Genomic DNA, 19283 nt, shown 5'->3' on the forward strand with positions numbered 1-19283 from the left:
AATATCATAGTGGGATCATTCCAGCATTACGTGTGTGGCATTCAATGTAAGGTTCTAGACATTCAATTGGATTTCAATATTAATAATGAACTGATTTCATAAAATTATGAAGCACTTTGTGGTGTCCGTCAACAAATGAATATGAGTGTGATGACGTAGCCTGAATGCATGAAAATCATTAACAGAAATGTGTTACATGTGCGACACTTCAAAACTGCAGGAAAACGTTTAAGTTTATTTGTCTGTGAAATATTACAGACAAATATTATATTCCCCTTGCTATATTTAATAACATATAGGTTACAGATCCTAAAAAAAATTGGTGGTAAAATATGCAAATTATATATAGGGTGTAGCATTTTCGATTACCCAGTTTGAAAATAATATACTCAGCACTAGAGACAATGAAACTCCAAAAATGTGATATCATCGTTTTCACTACAGTTGTCCGGGGGGGTTGATCCTACAATTTAAAGTGGCATCCAAAACGCTGAACTATGTATCTCCACCAGAGATTGAACCTGGCCCCTTAAGGAGATGGCGTTATCACTACGCCAAACATGCGAAATACCACAATAATTTTAACTTTTCGGTCTCCGGCTTAGGGCTCGCCCGCCTGCATTGATGTATTAATTCAAATTAAAGATTAAACTAGAATTTATAGCCAGATAAAGAACAGAATGTTTTATTTTATTGCCCACAAAGACTGGCCATCTCAATCTATTTTTCTCCCTTCTATTTATTACATTTGTCCTCCCCCTTGGCCGGTCTAAGGCGCTGAGCTTTGGACTCCGACTGCAAGGGTTCGAGTCCGCCTCGGTTCAGTCTCTGGGTTCTCGGCCTGTGTAGTGTATAGGACCGGTGGCAACCCACCATCGTGAGAAAATTGGGGAACTACGAGCAGGGGTGCCCACGGGGGGGGGGTCATGACGCGCCTGCGTCATGGGATTTTTTTTAGGGTGGGACAAAATTTTATAGTTTAGCTAACAAATTTATATATCTTCACACAAAAATGGGGGGATCGTTTCGTTTGATTGACTTGCTATTGATTTTTAGTAATGGTTATTAGTTTTTCTTCCCACCTCTGGATGATCGCGGCAATTGGGTTGAAATGAAACATCATGTCTTATGCCTTTAGAATCGGTTAGTCAAGCAGACAAACTATTAAGAATAAGGTTCATTCAGTACATTAACAATGGCAGTGAGCCTGAGCAGTTTTGCACGTTTTATGTTAGCAAAAGTGAGCTGTGCTTTTTCTTTTTTAGTCTTTTAATAATAATTTCAACTGCAATGAAAGGATTCGAATTGTTGGCATCTCGGCCAGTGGTAAACTGTCTGGTGTTTCCTTGTGGTTGTTCCGAGTCGGCTCGAAACTTCCTACATGCGGACTTCAGTTTTAGTGTTGGATGATTTCAGGAACGTTTTGTGATTTGTTTCGCTTGTTTGTGTTCCTGTGCTACGACTGACTGGATAATTGTAAAATACTGTTAGCGCTTCTTGTCTAAAACTTAAGTATTTCGAAAATTTAATTTTAATTTTATCGACATTCAAACAAAAATAAATGACTACATGTTTATCCAAACTATATTTTTGTGTGTGTTCGTGTGACTAGCGGAACCCGGTCTGGGAAATCTCCTATAACGACTGAGGGTTCGACGGGACCTTATTACCTCTAGGTAGGATTGTGGGAGGGAGACTGGCAGTCGGGAGATAGGCCAAGGCCCTTACAGGACACTGTAGAGCCAAGAGTTATTTTTTATATTTTTCGTATCAACCCCATGGAACGCGAGACCCCGGGCACCCCTTGCTATGCTACTGTATTACACCATTGACATGGATGTCCGCAGGATTTTTTCCAGGGACGGGCAACAAAGGGGGGGGGGGCAACCTATACATATGTTCCTCCATTATAGTGCTGCCCCCTCAAAAAAACGCTTCTTCACATTGAAATTACCATGTTCCTGCAACACCCTTCTAATAATAAATAGTTAAATTATATATATGTGTAGTATACAAGTTTATGGTAATATCCATTTTCGAGGGGGGGCGTGGCCCCCCTTGTCCCCATTCCGGACGCCCTCGACCATCGACAGCAAATACCTTGGCTGTCTCCAGCAGGTATTGAGTGCGCCGTCCACCGTTAAAGTTAAATACTTCCGCTGCAGAACCAGTCTTCCGACGTCTCAACCATCAACAAACATCCCGTGAGAGAAAGGTCCCGAGATGTTACGTAAGGAAGGAAGTGGACACACTCAAATAACACGCGCATTCCACACAACTTTCTCCGCCCGACTACTTGCCTCTTTTCACAGACTTTCTTCTCGGAGCGTGATAATTTTTCATGCTTTGTTCTTTCTTTGCGGCCCACGAGATGCGAAGGAGGAAGTGGTTTTCGATTATTGCGCAATCGCTTCTTAGAGTGACGACAATGATCTAATGACTCTTTTGAAAGCGTTTCTTAACGGTAGTAATACGTCATTGTTTCTCGCAGGAGTGGCAGGAGGCGGGAAATTAAACACGTGCAACAATGAGTGCGTCAGCGAATGGGAAGTTATTTTCAAAAATTGCTGAGTCATTGTGTCGCTATTGGAAAATAAAACTCAGTCATAGATACAACTTTTGAAATTAATTAATTTATATTAACTTATTTTGAATACTAATCTACTTATAGTTATGGCTAATATATTTACAGTTAATACACACAGACGCGCAAAATTTGACATCTGACACCAGGACCGGCATTAAAGGGCATTCAAAATTATTACCAAAATTTTTCAGAGGTCTAAAAAAAACAGAAATTTTTGTTCCTTAGTCTGAAATACAGGTGTCCTTTAGAGTGTAGGACAATTGCGATGGCGGACAATTGCCATGAAGCCAGAATCAAGGACAATTGCGATGATTTTGACGGTGAAGGTCATTTTACACATTAATGGTAGGACAATTGCTACGACCAGGACCTAACCTAACCAAAGGCGCCACATAACTAATAATGCTGTAGAAGGTTGGAACAACAAAATAAATAGCTGGCTTGGAAGACCGCATCCAAAAATTCATGTCGTTCTGGCCTGCCTCAAGATCAAGAGCCATGCAGAAGACACCAACATCAAGTACATGAGATGGAACTTAATCTGGAAGGTCAGAAAAGGAAGAAGCGTGACATTAAAATCGACGAGAGAGTTGGAAAGTGGAGGAAACGGGTAGCTTCAAAAGGTGTCTGTTGACTCTAGCCCATGTTCAAAAACTTGATTGAACCAAATTCCCAGCCGAAAATATCAATATTTCGCATAATTCTCTTGTAAGAGGTATTGTACGGAATGTTAAGTCACCCCTCAATTTGATACAAGATTTAAAATGTCATCGCAATTGTCCACGACAATATTTATTTATTGAGAAAATTTCACATACAACACAAATGGTCATTTTACGCTGAAATTGTCAACAATTAACAGAAAAATATCAATAATAAAATAACACAAAATATTAACTAAAATAAGTATACTATAATATATTATACACAAGCAACACTTGATGGGAGGTTATTACATTATGTGGGAAGTCTGTAGAAGAGAGATATTTTTTTGAATTTCCGGACTAGGTTTTTCTGTGTAAATTGGGTTCTTACGTGTTGTGCGCATAAGCACTCGAAAGTGGAATTCCTGTAGGAGCGTGTTGTAGCTGATTTTGCCATTGACAATTTTATATAGATAATTGCAATCATTCCACAAACGGCACTGACGGTCTGTAAGTTTAGAAAAGACAAGAGATGCGGTGTTGAACAATTGTTTAATGGGACAACCCTGTAACGAACTATAGCTAGGAAAAAATGAAGAATCGATTCTAGAGAGCTGAGTGGGACACGCTATGGACCAGACTGGAGAGCATATAATGAGGGGAATGAATTATTTGAAGTAAAGATAAGATCTAAGATGTCACCAATTTCAGTGAATCTGTACAGTAAACCTAAGACGCGCATGGCCTTTGTGGTGCCTGTAATATGTTCCTGAAACGTTAGCCAAGTCTTTGTGAGAATATAGGAATTTGATGCTTTTGCGAGAGGTGTAACTCATTTTTGAGTGAGTGAGGGTACTACATTTCTCAGGGTTTAATGTAAGGTTCCATGTCAGACAGCAGGAAATAAATATTCTTGTTTATCTCTGAAAATTTTACAATCATCTGCGAAAAGAAGGTATTACTACTAGAGGAGATGCGAAATCGTCGGTGAAAGAAACGAAAACGAGAGGTCCTACAACTCTACCCTGTGTAACTCCAGAGAGGACAGGAAGAAAGTTATATACAGTTTCTGGAACAATGGCACGTTCTTGGTGATCGCTACACTGGTCGACATGGATGTCGATGTGTCACAGATGACTGTTGTCTCTGAATAATTTTAGCATGCGGATTCCAAAATTGAAATCCATTTTTACCCATCACGTGTAATTTCTCAGAAAGAGGTAACATATTAAACTTAATTTCACAATAAAATTTGTAGTTCCATTATTTCCCCCAATAGATGACTCTGTATAGATTCTGGTAAATTATTTATCTTCCATAATACAAATCCTCGATTTTGAACTACAAATGCACATAGAATTATATGCATTTAATCCACCTTCCACCTTCACATGAGACATTGGCACAAAAATTGTATGGACTTTGATTATGTATTTTTATTTTCGAAATCCCTCATGAAAATTTATTTGACAAAATGTCCAATATTCACTGTTATAAGAAAAATCCCTGAAGAATTGGGAAGAAATTCAAAATGCTTCCAGAATCACCTATTGGATTGTAAACAACCGAAATGCCCCTTGTATAAATTTCTTTTGTTGCGTTCTGTAATAAGTGTAATGAAAGAGGCGAATATGAGAATTTTAATTGTGGAAAATCCTGCCGTGATGGGGAAGAATGCATTTTATTTCCGTGATTAGCATTGAAAATACTTTCAGAAACAGATATTGATTTGAAAACATCTTATCTTTTTTATCAAAATGTTGACCAGATTATGATCTGTGAGCAGGGTTAGAAATTTGCTATGATTCTTGAATCTATTGCATAATTTGTGAGTCAGAAGAAGGCGACTTGTGTCGTTTCGGTCTGAAATCTCCCTAAGTTTGTCCGGAACTATACGTGGCCTTTCCTTGAAACTTTCATCTTGATACCTACGAATACCACGATGTGTACAAAAAATTAGTAACCCTCCCCCCCCCCAAAAAAAAACAGTGACCTGGGCTATTGCCTAAGGCAATTTAAACCTTACGTCGTCTGTAGTTACGTCATTGTTATAAAATTACTTTTTGACATTGACCAAGCATTCATTCACGCATGTGGAGTGAATGTGGTAATGCGTGCCCTCTATACGACAAATAATTGCTTCCCGCTGTAAACAACCATGAATTGCAAAACAAAGTACCCTAATGGAAAGCGTTACTAAAACCTTTACGAACACTGTATTCTCAACGTTTACATAATTGGCTAGCGTACGGAAAAAGAAACGTTTAAATACCATTCTGAGAATTCCTCAAGGGACCTGTCTACCTGAAATGCAAATTAAATGTGGCCTCTTTACCAGGTCAGCTTCTCGTACATTTTTTTGGGTAACAAGATAATCTAGAGTAAGGTTGAGTCATAGACTGCACGAATGTCATTCATTGGTCATCAGGAAATGCGTCACAGCGACAACGAATAAAAAATGTAAGCGAAACAGATTGGCAACCCATTTTCATTCGTTTGATGGCAACGCTGACCAAAAATTCAAATTTGCTATCCAACACTTCTTCCCACTCTAATACCGTTACCTTTTAACCTTTAGCAACCTCAAGCACAAATTGGAAAGGGGGCTTCTCCAAAATTTTTCTTGCATGTAAATTTTAAGTGGCTACCGAAATACTTGAGGCGATTGATCTATTGATTGACGTTTATTTTACCTCACATTTCTGCCACTTTTGGCTAATCGTGAAGATCGGTGTTGATATTATGAAATTGATAAAGGAACACTCACTCCCAGACCAGGATTCGAACCCGAATTTTGCAGAGCCAATATTGAATTTGTATAAATTTTACTCCAACATTTAGACTTCCTATTATCCTTTATAAATAAATAAATAAGTTTATAAATAAATTTATAAATCCTTGCTTGGATCACGTAATATGAATGTGAATATCAAAAAATATTTTTTGTTGAATATGTAGCCTACTCAAAACCTTGAAAGTCGTACAGTGTCCCACCACCAGAAACCTTGGCCCCGTCAGTGATCATTTTACAAACTTCGACACATGTAAAGTAATCACGATGGAAATGTGAGTGTGTGTAGTGTGACATACACCTAGACACACGAGGATATCCACATTTGATTTCGCCGGCAAGCGGTGTGTTTCCAGCCGCTGCACGGGCACGCGTTGGAGTGGCACAATAATATTATGAGTGCCCTCTGTGTGTTTGTGTGTATACACCCTTACCCCCATGTGTGTGTGTGGGGAGGTGTATAAACAGGAATTGAGGAAACGGACGAAGAGACAGACACGTGGCGTGCCCAGGATTTTCGAAAGGATTTATTTTGGAATCAGCCATCATTTTGTCACCTTTTCCGGCATTTGACTTTCGTCTTTATCTTTTAAGAATGCTGGGTCAACACCACTATTGATGCCTAACCACACCGTTACGGCGACTAGCATTATACGAGCAGATAATGACACTACAACTAATGTTTTACCTTCCACTCACTCCCATATTAATTTCAACAATGCACAAATTATTATACTTTGTTGTTCCCTCCTGCCCCATCATAATTTGTCAAGACGTGGAATCTATTTCCTCCAATCACAAACGCACTGCTCACAGCCTCCAGTACTGGAACCAGCAAATCAGGTTTAAGCGATGAAAGTGAAGATATGCCTTGCTGCAACCTCCATGGAAGCAATTACAACACATAAACAACTTTCCCCGTTTTGTGTGTCTCGGATTTCAAAACTTAAGTGTATCAGATCATGATTTCTGTTTCCCTGTCGTTATCTGATATCGGTAGCTAGAAGTACATGGTGATAGAACAGGATGTGTTAATGAAGTGTTACAGTTAAGATTCTATATAGGTTACGCGCATGTTCCCACGAGATGGACGTTAGGTAACTAAAGGGTTTTAACAAATTATATCCCGACTATATGGTAGTATACGTATGGAAACCGTGTGGTTTCTATATTTTGAAATAGTATAGTAAGGACAATTTGAACATTTCATATTATCATTACAATTACTACAAGTTACTTGATTCACTAAATGGTATAATGTATACAGTAACACCTCGTTAATCCGGACTAATGGTGAAAAAAGTTGACCGGTTTAATGAATGTCCGGATTAACTGAAATAACCTAAGAGATCAGTAGAAAGTGCATTAAAACTCCGTTTATAGCAACAAAACACGTTTATTATGGTGTAATTATAGGGCATAGGCCTAAATACACTATACAGTACAGTAAATTGTAAAGCATTACTGTTCATACAATGCAGTACGTACAGTGGGATCCATGAGTATTACCGTGCAAATTGTCCATCAGCATGTTCGTGCACTTCATTTGATCCAATAAGAGCTTCAAGAATTAAAAGAAAACTCAAAACAAGCTGTTGATAACTTCTGCACCAGCATACATAAGAATCCATCGCTTAAAAACACACAGGATGTAAGAGAAAAATTAATGAAAATAGTCATGGACAGTTTGCACGGTAATACTCATGGATCCCACTGTACATACGTGATACCCATATTGTGATGATGTGCCCGACGGACGTGGCTCTGCATCACACTTTTTTTGCCTTTTGCATGTCCGAATTAAGCGAAGTCCGACTTATCGAGGTTTTACTGTACCACTAATTATTAGCTGTGATGCATATACATGACAAAAATATTTAAAGCCAATATATAAAAGCTCACAGCAGTTTAAAACAAAGCGTGATAAATAATGTATACAGTAGGCAAACCATGGTAAATACGTAACTTGATTGATATTCGTACGTAAAATTGCAACAATTGTTTTTCTTGACAGTGGTGTTTTCTTCATTACAGCCGAATACGTCAGGCCATGCAACAGGACTGACCCCTATCTAAACGAATGCATCAAAGAGCTATTTAATCATTTACGACCATACCTAGCAAAAGGTGAGTAAATTTATAAACAGCCTGTCTAATAAACAAGGTTTAAATAATCATTTTCACGCTAATAGTGTTTAAAATGGAAGGAACAATGGATACTCCAGGAATGTTAGGAATGAATTTTTTTCGATTTCGAGCTTGACTAGCGTAATTTATCCATTAATATTTCACAATTCAATTAAAATGTGATTCATTAATTTAATATTAGTTAACATCTTCTATTTTATTTATATTTTCAAACATTGATATTTCATTTGTTACTATATTTATTCATATTTCTACAATTATTTGAACATGGGGTACAGTGTGATCTCAATTTGAAATTTCAAATTGTTTGCATGTAAAGAGGAAGAGACATCTATTGGCCATTCAATGTAATAACAAACAAAAAAGTTAAACAAGTGTAGGTGGGTAGTGGGAAATTGCTGCTTGCCCATTGGTTAATCCATGGCTTCAACTATGCATGCATTTTGCTCGTAAGGATGTATTACAATATAAAGTGCGTTCTAAAAGTCTCTCCGCAGACTTTTAAAGCCACAAAACTTAGCTAAACTATTATTGTAACATTATTACCTGTGAATAATATAAAAATCTATCCAATAGGGATACGAACACTCGTGGGCTTTGGTTTACATCTGTTTCATTCTTTCAATAAAATAGGAATAGTTTTCTCAGTCACTTCGGGAGAATCCCGGAATGGTACCTTTAATGAAGACCACAGACGCTTCGTCCATTTCCATGTCGCTTTTCTTTCCATCCTGTGGCATCACTGTTAACCCTATAGCACTGCATTCAAGATTCGAATCCCGTTGGGGTATAGTGTTTCGGATATCACCTGTGCGTAAATTAGACTTAAAACAAACTATACCAAACGTCGTACTTCGCTCTCGTGGTTAAACCAGAGGTGCAAAAATAAGCGACGTTCAGTAAATACACCAAAAATTAAATATACACCGGTTAAAAGTGCCTCCCTGATGACGTAGAGGTAAAGTCGTTGACCTGTAATGAAGGGGTCCCGGATACGATACCCGATGGAGGCATATAGTGGTTCGAGTGCAACTTTAACTTTTAGGTTCAGTCCCGATTAACCTATCGGTGCAAATAGTGGATTTAAAGCAAAAACTCAAGCTCACCGGTGAACTTAAGAAATGAGAATTGTGGAAAAAGTTCCACAGGAGGAAGATATTCCCTGGCTTCCCCTTAGCTATTCATAAAGACATTCTATGAAAACGTTTCCTATCATATCAGAAGTTATTGTGTGTTTCTTAGATTTGCTCTAATTATTAAACTTGAACAATGCATTATATTGTACTATATTAATCAGACTAAATTAAGCTGTCATTCTGTACTGATTGATGAACGTTCTTGGTCTCTCTATAATAATAATAATAATAATAATAACACCGCCTATCAAACACAACACCTTTAAAATAAAGTCATGATAGAGCTTGGAAGATGATGACATAAAAATCTCAAAAAATGACCTCCAGAATGACCTTAAAATAAAAGAAAATTACCTTAATATTTAAAAAATTACCTAAATAATTTTCGCTCTTAAAATGAAAGCTTGTCTTTTCATAAATTACAAGAAAGTAGTTGAGTAATTCAATAAAACCCGTTGCTTGGTTATTTGGTTGTTTAAACTACCGAAGCAAAAGGGAAAAAAGCAATTAAGTAATGCAGTTTTTTTTTTGTTTTTACTTCAAGGCTAAGTAAAATACACCTCGTTTCAGGAAAAATAAATTTACCACAATTAATAATTTAATCCATTGCAAAATATTTCAGCTAAAAATAATATTGTGCTTTTGCATCGACCATAGTTCGATTAGTGTGCTTTACCAGATCATCTGGGGAAATTTAAATATGCTAGCAAATGCATTGGGAATCCACGAGACAATAGGCTAGGAGCAAAATGATGCGTCGAAAAATGATATGAAAAATTCAACAAAAACAGAAAAAATAGCTGAAAATGATCTAAAGGCCCAAAAAGGCTGCAAAATGTAAACAAAATGCTAAATAAAAACAATGTTTTCTAACTCTAACGGATAGAAAAGAGACTACTACCAGGTTTGTCATTAAGGCACAGAAATAATGATGGTTTTTCATCAACTTCAGAGACCTAGTTATGTATATTGGTTCACGTGCATTGCAATGTTCAACTGTCATTCATCGGGAATTCCTTTCATTCTCAGCAAGGCTACACTGATAAAAAATGTGTATGTTTGGACAGGGATGTGCATCCCCCGCAAGGCCTATGACGCACTCGCTCCAAAATATGTAGAACATTACCCCCGCCCCCCTTTCATGTCCAATTTTTTACTCAAATTATTTTGGTCTGACCACATTTTCGGAACAATATTAATATAATAATAATAATAATATCGTCTTTATTGAGAGGGCGTGTTTCGGCCTCGCGGGCCGTTCTTACAACAAACCCTTAAAAAAGAAAAGCATATTACAATTGACAATTGAAAAATCATTGTTGCAGTAGAAAGAATAAAAAAATAATAAAATAAAACATTCATACTTATAATGTAAACAATTAATGTACTGAAGGTACATAGTTAAATCTAAAACCACAATTAGAATACAATTATTACAGCTAAAACTAAAACCAATACCTCATTCCCATTCATTACAGAAAAGACAAATCCAGACACTATTGTTTGGACAGTAGATGCTTCTTTAGGTTTATTTTGTGTGTTGCAGGGTGGAGCTCCCCTGAGGTCAGTGGTGGGGGGAGGTCATTCCATTCTTTTATTGCGGTGACTATGAAAGAATTTCCATAGAGTGTTGTTCTGTGTACAGGAATCGTGAATTGTGTTTTTTGACGAAGGTTAATTTGTTTTCCTCTCTTCCTGTACGGAGCAATTTCATCATATAACTATCTTGGTTCCTTATTGTTCAGGATCCTGTACAATAAATACAATGCCAAAAATGTTCTCCTATTCTTAACGTTTAACCAATTAAGTTCCTGCAAGTACGGGGATATGTGTTCTCTTCTTTTGACATTCAGTATAAATCTTATGCAACTGTTTTGAAGTTTTTGTATCTTGTAATTTAGAGCACTGTGGATGTTTATAAATACGGGGGAAGCATAATCAATTTTTGGCATTACAAGTGTGTTGACTAGGTGAGTTTTCGTTTCTTTGCTTAGCATATGTCTTAATGGACATGTTTAAGCAAAATATATATATGTTTACTTTAGGTATTGTTTAAAATATAGATATTAACATGCATGTTTCATATTACTTTGATATTACATAAATGATAATATCTACTGACGTTGCAAAGTCGTTGCAGCAAACTTGTTAATAATTTCCTGAGACTCACGTCATTGTTAGTGTATTGAACCTTATTCTTAACAATTTGTCCGCTTGACTAACAGTGTATTAATATATTTAAAGCGAACAGCACTTTCCAACTTTCGTTTCATTTCAACCACATCGAAGCGATCACCCCACAGATAGGTAGAAAAACTGTACATAAAAACCATAACTAAAAATCAATATGAAGTAAATGAAACTAAACGATCCCCACATTTTTGGGTAAAGATATGTAGAATTGGCAGGTAAACTATAAAATTTTGTCCGCCCCATAAATTTCCATGACGCAGGCGCGTCATGAATCCCCCCTGTGGGCACCCTATGTTTGGAGTTAGATTCGCTCTACTGAGACTTTGTAAGACAGAACTGGGAATTTGCACCTTTTGGAGAAAGTTTCACGTCCCCATACTGGGGTGAGCGAAGATCTGGCATTGTAAACTTCCCTATGATCCTGTTCTAATAAAGCACTTATATATAACAGTTGTGGAAACTCATAGCTACTGTACTTTAGTGTGTCCACCAGTGTTGCCGCAATCAGTGAAATCAATTTTCCTTTTACCAGGTTCAAAATGTTCCCTTTGCAACAAAAATTTTCACTTCATCTTACAAAAAATGAAATCGTGATAACAAAATTTACTTTATCAATTATTATATTTTTATTGACATAGAGAACAGGAATTTACAAAAATACTAGACGAATAACAAACAGTCACTATTAAATGTACTAAATTGTAAAATTTGAAAGAAATTCACAGAGTACGAAAATGTTCATAACAGTTCGCGTTAAAATAAACTATGATAGTACAAAAACTTTAGTAGATTAATAGAAAGTTATTGATTGTTCCCAAGCAAAGTTAAAAATATTAATTATTGTCAATATTTGGGGAATGAAGTACGTGTTAAAAGAGCAAATATTTTTCACCTAAAAATTGATTTAATTTATGTGACTCAGCAATCTTAAAATTTGCCTCTGGAAAGTTCTGATTCTTACAAATTTCTCCTCCAACCACTCTCTTGTCAGGGCTTGAGATTACTTAACATGAAGAGAAAAACTAATGTATTTAACTAATGAACCTACATTTCTCTGTATTTAATGCAATGCTATTTATTATCTTGTAGGTATTCCTGAGATCAACGTGCCATCTATTGAGCCGATGCACATAGACCGGATAGCGATGGAAAATGGTCACGGACCGGTCAGTGTTCGGGCAGTATTCAGCAATATGACAGTGAACGGTGGAAGCAATTACAGTATAACACATATGGCGTAAGTTGCACCCTATACACGTCTTCCATTTCTTGTATTTGACGCAGTGATTATATTAATACAGCGTGTTCATTATATATTAATTCCCGTGGCGTGACTGCCCTTGAGGGGCAAGGCCTACCTAACAACTTCCAGCCTCACTCCCACATGCCTCAGCAGACAGGTGGGCGATCATTCAAGCAGTTACGGGGTGACGTGTGGTCTGCACGACGAATCCCCGGTCGTTGTAGGTTTTCATGACCAGGTTACGCTACTCATTCGTAGTTCCCCAATTTCCTCACGATGGTGGGTGGCTACCGGTCCCATACACTGGTCGAAATCTCAGGAGAAAGTTTGTTGCGTCGCCTCCCCCCTCTTCCACCCGCACATATACATACAGAGTGTTTCAAATTAATGTGTACACTCTTTGAAACAGAATGTCATTAATTAAAGCAGATAGATATAGCCTACATATTTTGTGGTGTTTATTTATTTATTTCTTACGTCTTGCTTATCGTGGCGAAGTTAAGGCTTTGTACCCTTTTCTACCACTTAACCATGTTTACATCGAAATTTTAGCATATGAAAAATAGAAAACAACATTTTAACCATTACATACATAGATAAATATTGAAAACAAAAATAGAAAAATATAAAATTGCAAAGAGAAATTACAAAAGAAGAAGAAAAAATACATACGGGACGACAAAACACACCCACACACTCTCACATACACTCACATATTCATGACAGTAGTTAGGAATTTGAAATATTAAGTTGTGTATCATAAGTCTGTGAACTTTCATAATGGCCATCTTCCGCCACAATGCATCGTAGAGAACGACGTAGACCAGTGCGACATACCGACTTTATTATTGTTAATAGTCTATGATCCCTTCTGCATATCTTGCACAGTTCCATCAACTTCATACTTGTCTCGGATTCATGTAATTCTTACCCTTGTTGGTGGTGATCGAAATTCAACTCTCCAGCGTCGTCGAACCTCAATCATGTTCTTCGTTTTCCAGGGCAGCAAATCCTTTTAACCTATACCCTGTCCCGGCTAACTGTGTGGCAAGGCCGCACAGAGCGTCAGAGAAGCGAGGGAAAGCTATTGGCCAGAGCGAAGCAGTAGACGCTGCTGTGAATGCTGGTAACTTCAGTCGATTTCCCCCACTCCACGCAATTCCGTTCCTCCCGCGTGTTCATTGGTGGAGCCGTCTCGCGTCACTACTTGCGCAGAGACTTGCTTTCGTTTGCCGCCTCCACAGTTAGCTGGGACGGAGCTTCCTTACTCAAGTTTCACATTGTAGTTCGGATCCCACTTTAAACTGTAGGTCCAGTCCCGATTAGCCTTAATGTGTATAAAGTGGACTTAAAAAACACAAACAATCAATTCCTCAAGTTCCAACTGATATGAAAAATATCTTCAGTACCCACTTACGCTGATCAAACGATATCCGCATCTCCGCCATGCTTATTTGTAATGCGTTACGTTTTTCACTGCCTTCTGAATTATGTACCACAAAAATTATATATATATATATTTGCTTTCAGTACTGAGAAATTATGTTTCAAACAGTGTATAAATTACTTAGAGACACACTATTTACAACTCTAGTGCTTCGATTCACAAGACATTTACGAGTACAACCCTTTAATATTAAATTTCTATTCTTTCTCTTTTGCATGCTTAGAACAACAGATTCCTTGCAGAATATGGTTCCTTCGTAATAGCCGCACACCAGCCCGAACAGTACAGATACAGATAAACGTATTATAATACGTTTATCTGTGGTTTAGAATTCCCAAAATGCGCACACGGGCCAGGAACGAATGCGCACACGGGCCAGGAACGAATGCGCACACGGGGCAGGAACGAATGCGCACACGGGGCAGGAACGAATGCGCACACGGGACAGGAACGAATGCGCACACGGGACAGGAACGAATGCGCACACGGGGCAGGAACGAATGCGCACATGGGACAGGAACGAATGCGCACACGCGCGCAGAAAATCTCTTTAACCTAGCTTTCTTCTTCAAGTTGCAACTGATGTGAACACTATCTTAGAAATGTTTAAAATTCCAGAATGCATCAGAATATTTATTGGAACAAGGTAATGAAACAACAAGGCCTACATGGGTATCGCCATAACATTCTACTAACTCATATACTGCGGGAAACTCAGTGCATGCTGGGAATGGAATGTTTGTTTTATTGCTGCAAAAGAAAGATGTATGTCAGACTGTAGACGTGTAGGAGAAAAATAGATGGGGCGTCATAAGAATTAGGAATTAGCATAGCAAGGCATTTTCTGCCCCCCCCCCAAATTCACATAGAAGGACACATCCTATTGATTATGCCGATCTTGCCCCACAAAAATTTATCTTGCAACCCCCCCCCCCCCTTTAGTTTATCTTAAGTTGGTACCTCTGGGAATTAGTTTCGAATATTAGCTTTTAAGTTTAAGAGTACGCAAATTACGTAAATGAATACAGTCATGTAAGGATTGTTAATGCAACAAGCAAACAATATCGTTAAGTATACAAAGCATTCTGGTGTTGATGTAAAAAACCTAGGTTATACGTATTCGGAAATGTCGTGCAAAAATTACTTCAAAATCATCTATTTTTAAGTTGGTAGAGCGAGAAAAATGTGTATCAAGTGAAATTTATTACATTAAAATTTGGCACACTCAGGAAATGTATTGTGTAGAAAACATTGTATATTTGAACCCTTCTTTTACGATTTAAAATTGGTTATTTTCCAAAATGGTTATTATATTTTTTTTAGAATATTTTAACGGTCACCATTGTAATGCAATACGTATACCTCTCCCTACATTTTCTAGGGCGCTTAATGCAATGGGACAGCTTGCAATGTCACAACTAAAATTTAACTTTAAAAATAATATTTTACTTTTATTCATGAAACGTTATTGTGCACAAAACTGAATCAACTGAACTTAGATATACAGTGAGTGCCATTACCTGAGTAATTTTTAAACAGCCAACAAAGGCATCCAACTTGTCGTTTCCTACATTTTTGAGGATCCTGAATTCGACTGAACCAGATAAAATATCATAACTTTACTGATCAAACTTTAAAACCTCTATTTTTTAAAAGAACTTTACTGATCAAACTTTAAAACCTCTATTTTTTAAAAGAACTTTACCGATCAAACTTTAAAACCTCTATTTTTTAAAAGAACTTTACTGATCAAACTTTAAAACCTCTATTTTTTAAAAGAATTTCCCGAGATTAGTATTAATAAAAACGATGGACCAAATGGAATAAAAAAGCATATTCAGTATTGAATTTATGTATTCAAAGGTCCTTTAATCAATGCAAATACTGTAAAATATATTTATAAAAGTATTGCACCTTCCATTCTTCCTGTAGGTATTACATATTCCTAGGGAACTGCGGGCTGAAATTTTTTGATCGGAATGGGAAATTTTAAAAATCCCGACATTCAGGATACGAAAAATTGATATTTCTCAACTAAGTAGGGAAAATTTTCGAACGGGAAATGTTCAAAATTTCCAGACACTTTGAATTTCTTGAATTCTACTTTTCCGCCAAGTGCTGATTCTATAATTTCTGGAATAAAAACTGTTATAAATTTCAAGAATTTTCAAATACTTCTAGTACAGAAATCGTCGGAGAATTAACCACTTTTGAACACGGTCTTTTTGTATTTGCAGACTCTTCGGGATCCCGTAAATTTGGTATCGGGATGTGATTTTTTTTTCCTGATTCGTGTACTAACTTTTCAGGATCCCCCTCATCCCTACATATTTTTCACTAGCGCACACACAAACCAGTGTACAGTCCGGCTTCCTTAGTCGAAACCATGGACAGAAGTGCGCATGCGCCAACTGGACTTGTTCATTGTCAAAATAGGGGTGACGGCAGAAATCACAGACTGAAAACGATGAGCTTTTGTTTGAAGCCGTGCATTATCCTGGGGCCACAAATATGGCGGAGATGCACATTAGAGCTCGTTAAGTTCTCATTTCTTTGAAGAAATTATTTGTGCTCACTTGTGGAGTGTAATTTGTAGAGTTATATACTTCTTAGTACACTTAAAAATTGCAATCTTATACGGTAGAATAGCTCACAATCTTCAAAACAGTTGTTACAAGTAGAAATATGAAGGCATGCTCGCCGCCATGATAGCCCCTCTTCGAAATTTTTGACTTAAAGTTGACTTATATAAAAATAAAACTCACGTTTCCGGTCTGGTACCTGGAGGTCTGTGGCAGCAATGCCATTTTGGGAAGGTAAGGTTAATTGAAAATCGTTTGCTGTGGAAACATCAATGAAGTAAGTGGAGATATGTTTCAAATTATGGAAGGGTTCAGAATGAAAATAAAAGCAGATATATAAACGAAATTTCACAGTGTACTTTGGCTGGTGCTTCTACCTGCTTCACCTCTCGCGTTTGGAAAAGACGTTTCCGGGTAGTTTTGTCTTCCCTGGCTGGACTGTAATGGAAGATTGATCCCAGTGATTTCACTGGATGCGTGGTTGAGCATGCCCACATTGGCTGAACATTTGGAAGCATCCTGACACGGACATCGTGTCAACAGCTATTAAAGAAATAATGCTCTGCTGTCGCTTGAATTATTGAATATATGCAATAATATACACATTAAGCTCAATTATGTAGCAACATATCAAATATATATTTATATGCACTATAAAACTTCACCAGAGTATTGCCAATCAAGTTAAATGCACATAAAGCATATGAAACAACATGCAAATATCCTCTACCTTGTCATTACACAATGCTTGCCAGAACAATTTTTGTTCTATTAAATGGAAAACAAAATAATCATACGTTTTGTTATTATTCCAGTTTTAACTGACACTTCGTGGAACATATTCATATGATATTCATTGTTTATTTGTACAGATCCATAAACCATATGATTGGTTCTTTATTGTGTATTAATATATAATCAAATTATCAATTGATCAAAACCCGACAGTGATTGAATTTGTTTTGGGTTTGTAGGTGTGAATAGACGTTTACAAGTAATGTGATTTTCTTTCCATAATCTTAGCATACCTGTCTCAAACATTATTATGGAAATGTATACTTATATAAATGTACACGTCATTATGTGTTAAAATTTTAATAGTATGATTTTTTACAAATGTTAAGAATAGAAAATGACATATCCAAGTTTTTCGGGGAAAATCACTTTAGTCAAAAAATGCAATTTTACAGAAGGCAGCAATTCATGTTAATTCCTTTAATATAAAACATTACAGACATTATACACACGTTGGATTATCACTGTTTACAGTCTTCAATCATTCCCAATATAAAATTACACTTCCAATATTTTATTTAATTGATTCAGTACAACTTGAATGAAAGAAACAGAAAATCACAGTTTGTGACTTACGTGCCTTTTTCTGAACACCATAGATATTATAATATATTTGGTACGGTCAATAAATAACCGGAAAAAGCGAAATAAAGTGACAGAGCGATGAAACTTACGGGATATGTAGACCAGGTTGGGGTACGCCACATGTCTGCGAGACGAGTTCTAGACTGCGTCGCTAGGTGGCAGCACTGTTAGGAAAGGGAGGTTGTAATCTTTAAAAGTAAGTCTAACTATAACATAAAACTAAATGCAAAGCAAATATTGTTAAATAATGGAGCTATATATAACCAATATTTACTTTCAAATTATTTATATGCAGATTTGTTTAATTGTAACAAGCTACAGAAGTAACTGGATAAAAATCATTTCAAATTTGCTGTTTTTGACAGAGTAAAAATTAAACATTACATATTATTTCTTGGATAGGTACATTCTTTCAAAGCACATGAATATTTCCATGGTCATTTTCGATTCTCATCATAATTTCTCTCTAAAGAATTCTCTGTTTGGTATGCTACAAGAAACGTGAATGTTCGGTTTAATAATTTCTATTCCATTTCAGAGCCGATATGGAAAATTATAGGCTAGACTTGACGGTAAAAGTACCTAGGCTAATAGCTGTTGGGAGGTATGACGTCACGGGACAGGTTCTTCTATTTCCCGTCAGAACGCGTGGAGATTTCTGGGCAGCATTTGGTAAGAGAAAGACGTTCCATTTTTTTCTATTTAATGAAATACGTTTTTGTAGACTCAAGCAATTTAGTGGTAAATTTTAACTGATTGCTATCGATAGAATACTCGAAGCTTTTGATCGTGCAAAAAGATATTTATTGTAGAATTTCACCAGGTGGCAGGCCAATCGATTAAATTAATCATGACAATTATTTATGAGTAATACTAATTTTGGACTTTGAAGAAAATTATTGAGATTACTTTTTAAAGAGTATTTAAAATTTATTGTGGCTAACTTTGCTAAAAGTAATGTAGTTAAAGATAGAGAATTAGATAACGTCATACTCGTAGTTGAATATGCTGAAAATCTATATGAAATATTGTGAGGTGGTCTTCATTGTGGTGTCGAGTACTATGTTCAGTTTTTCCGGGTTAATTGAATGATTTGGTTTGCTTCGTTTTGTCTTTTGACTAATCGAGAAGA

General features: G+C 36.7%; 1 protein-coding gene across 1 annotated transcript in view; it reads left to right on the forward strand.

The window, feature by feature from the left end:
* LOC145994147 (uncharacterized) overlaps window positions 1-19283 on the forward strand; it is a 118406-nt gene that overhangs the window by 85671 nt on the left and 13452 nt on the right. The window contains exons 8-10 of the mRNA XM_083130238.1: window positions 8057-8149; window positions 12589-12736; window positions 18690-18823. Of these exons, the coding sequence (XP_082986364.1) occupies window positions 8057-8149; window positions 12589-12736; window positions 18690-18823 (375 nt within the window). The remainder of the gene's footprint in view (window positions 1-8056; window positions 8150-12588; window positions 12737-18689; window positions 18824-19283) is intronic.

Source organism: Lepisma saccharinum, chromosome 10 (genome assembly GCF_977018435.1).
Source record: "Lepisma saccharinum chromosome 10, izLepSacc3.1, whole genome shotgun sequence".
NCBI classification, from domain to species: Eukaryota; Metazoa; Arthropoda; class Insecta; order Zygentoma; family Lepismatidae; genus Lepisma; species Lepisma saccharinum.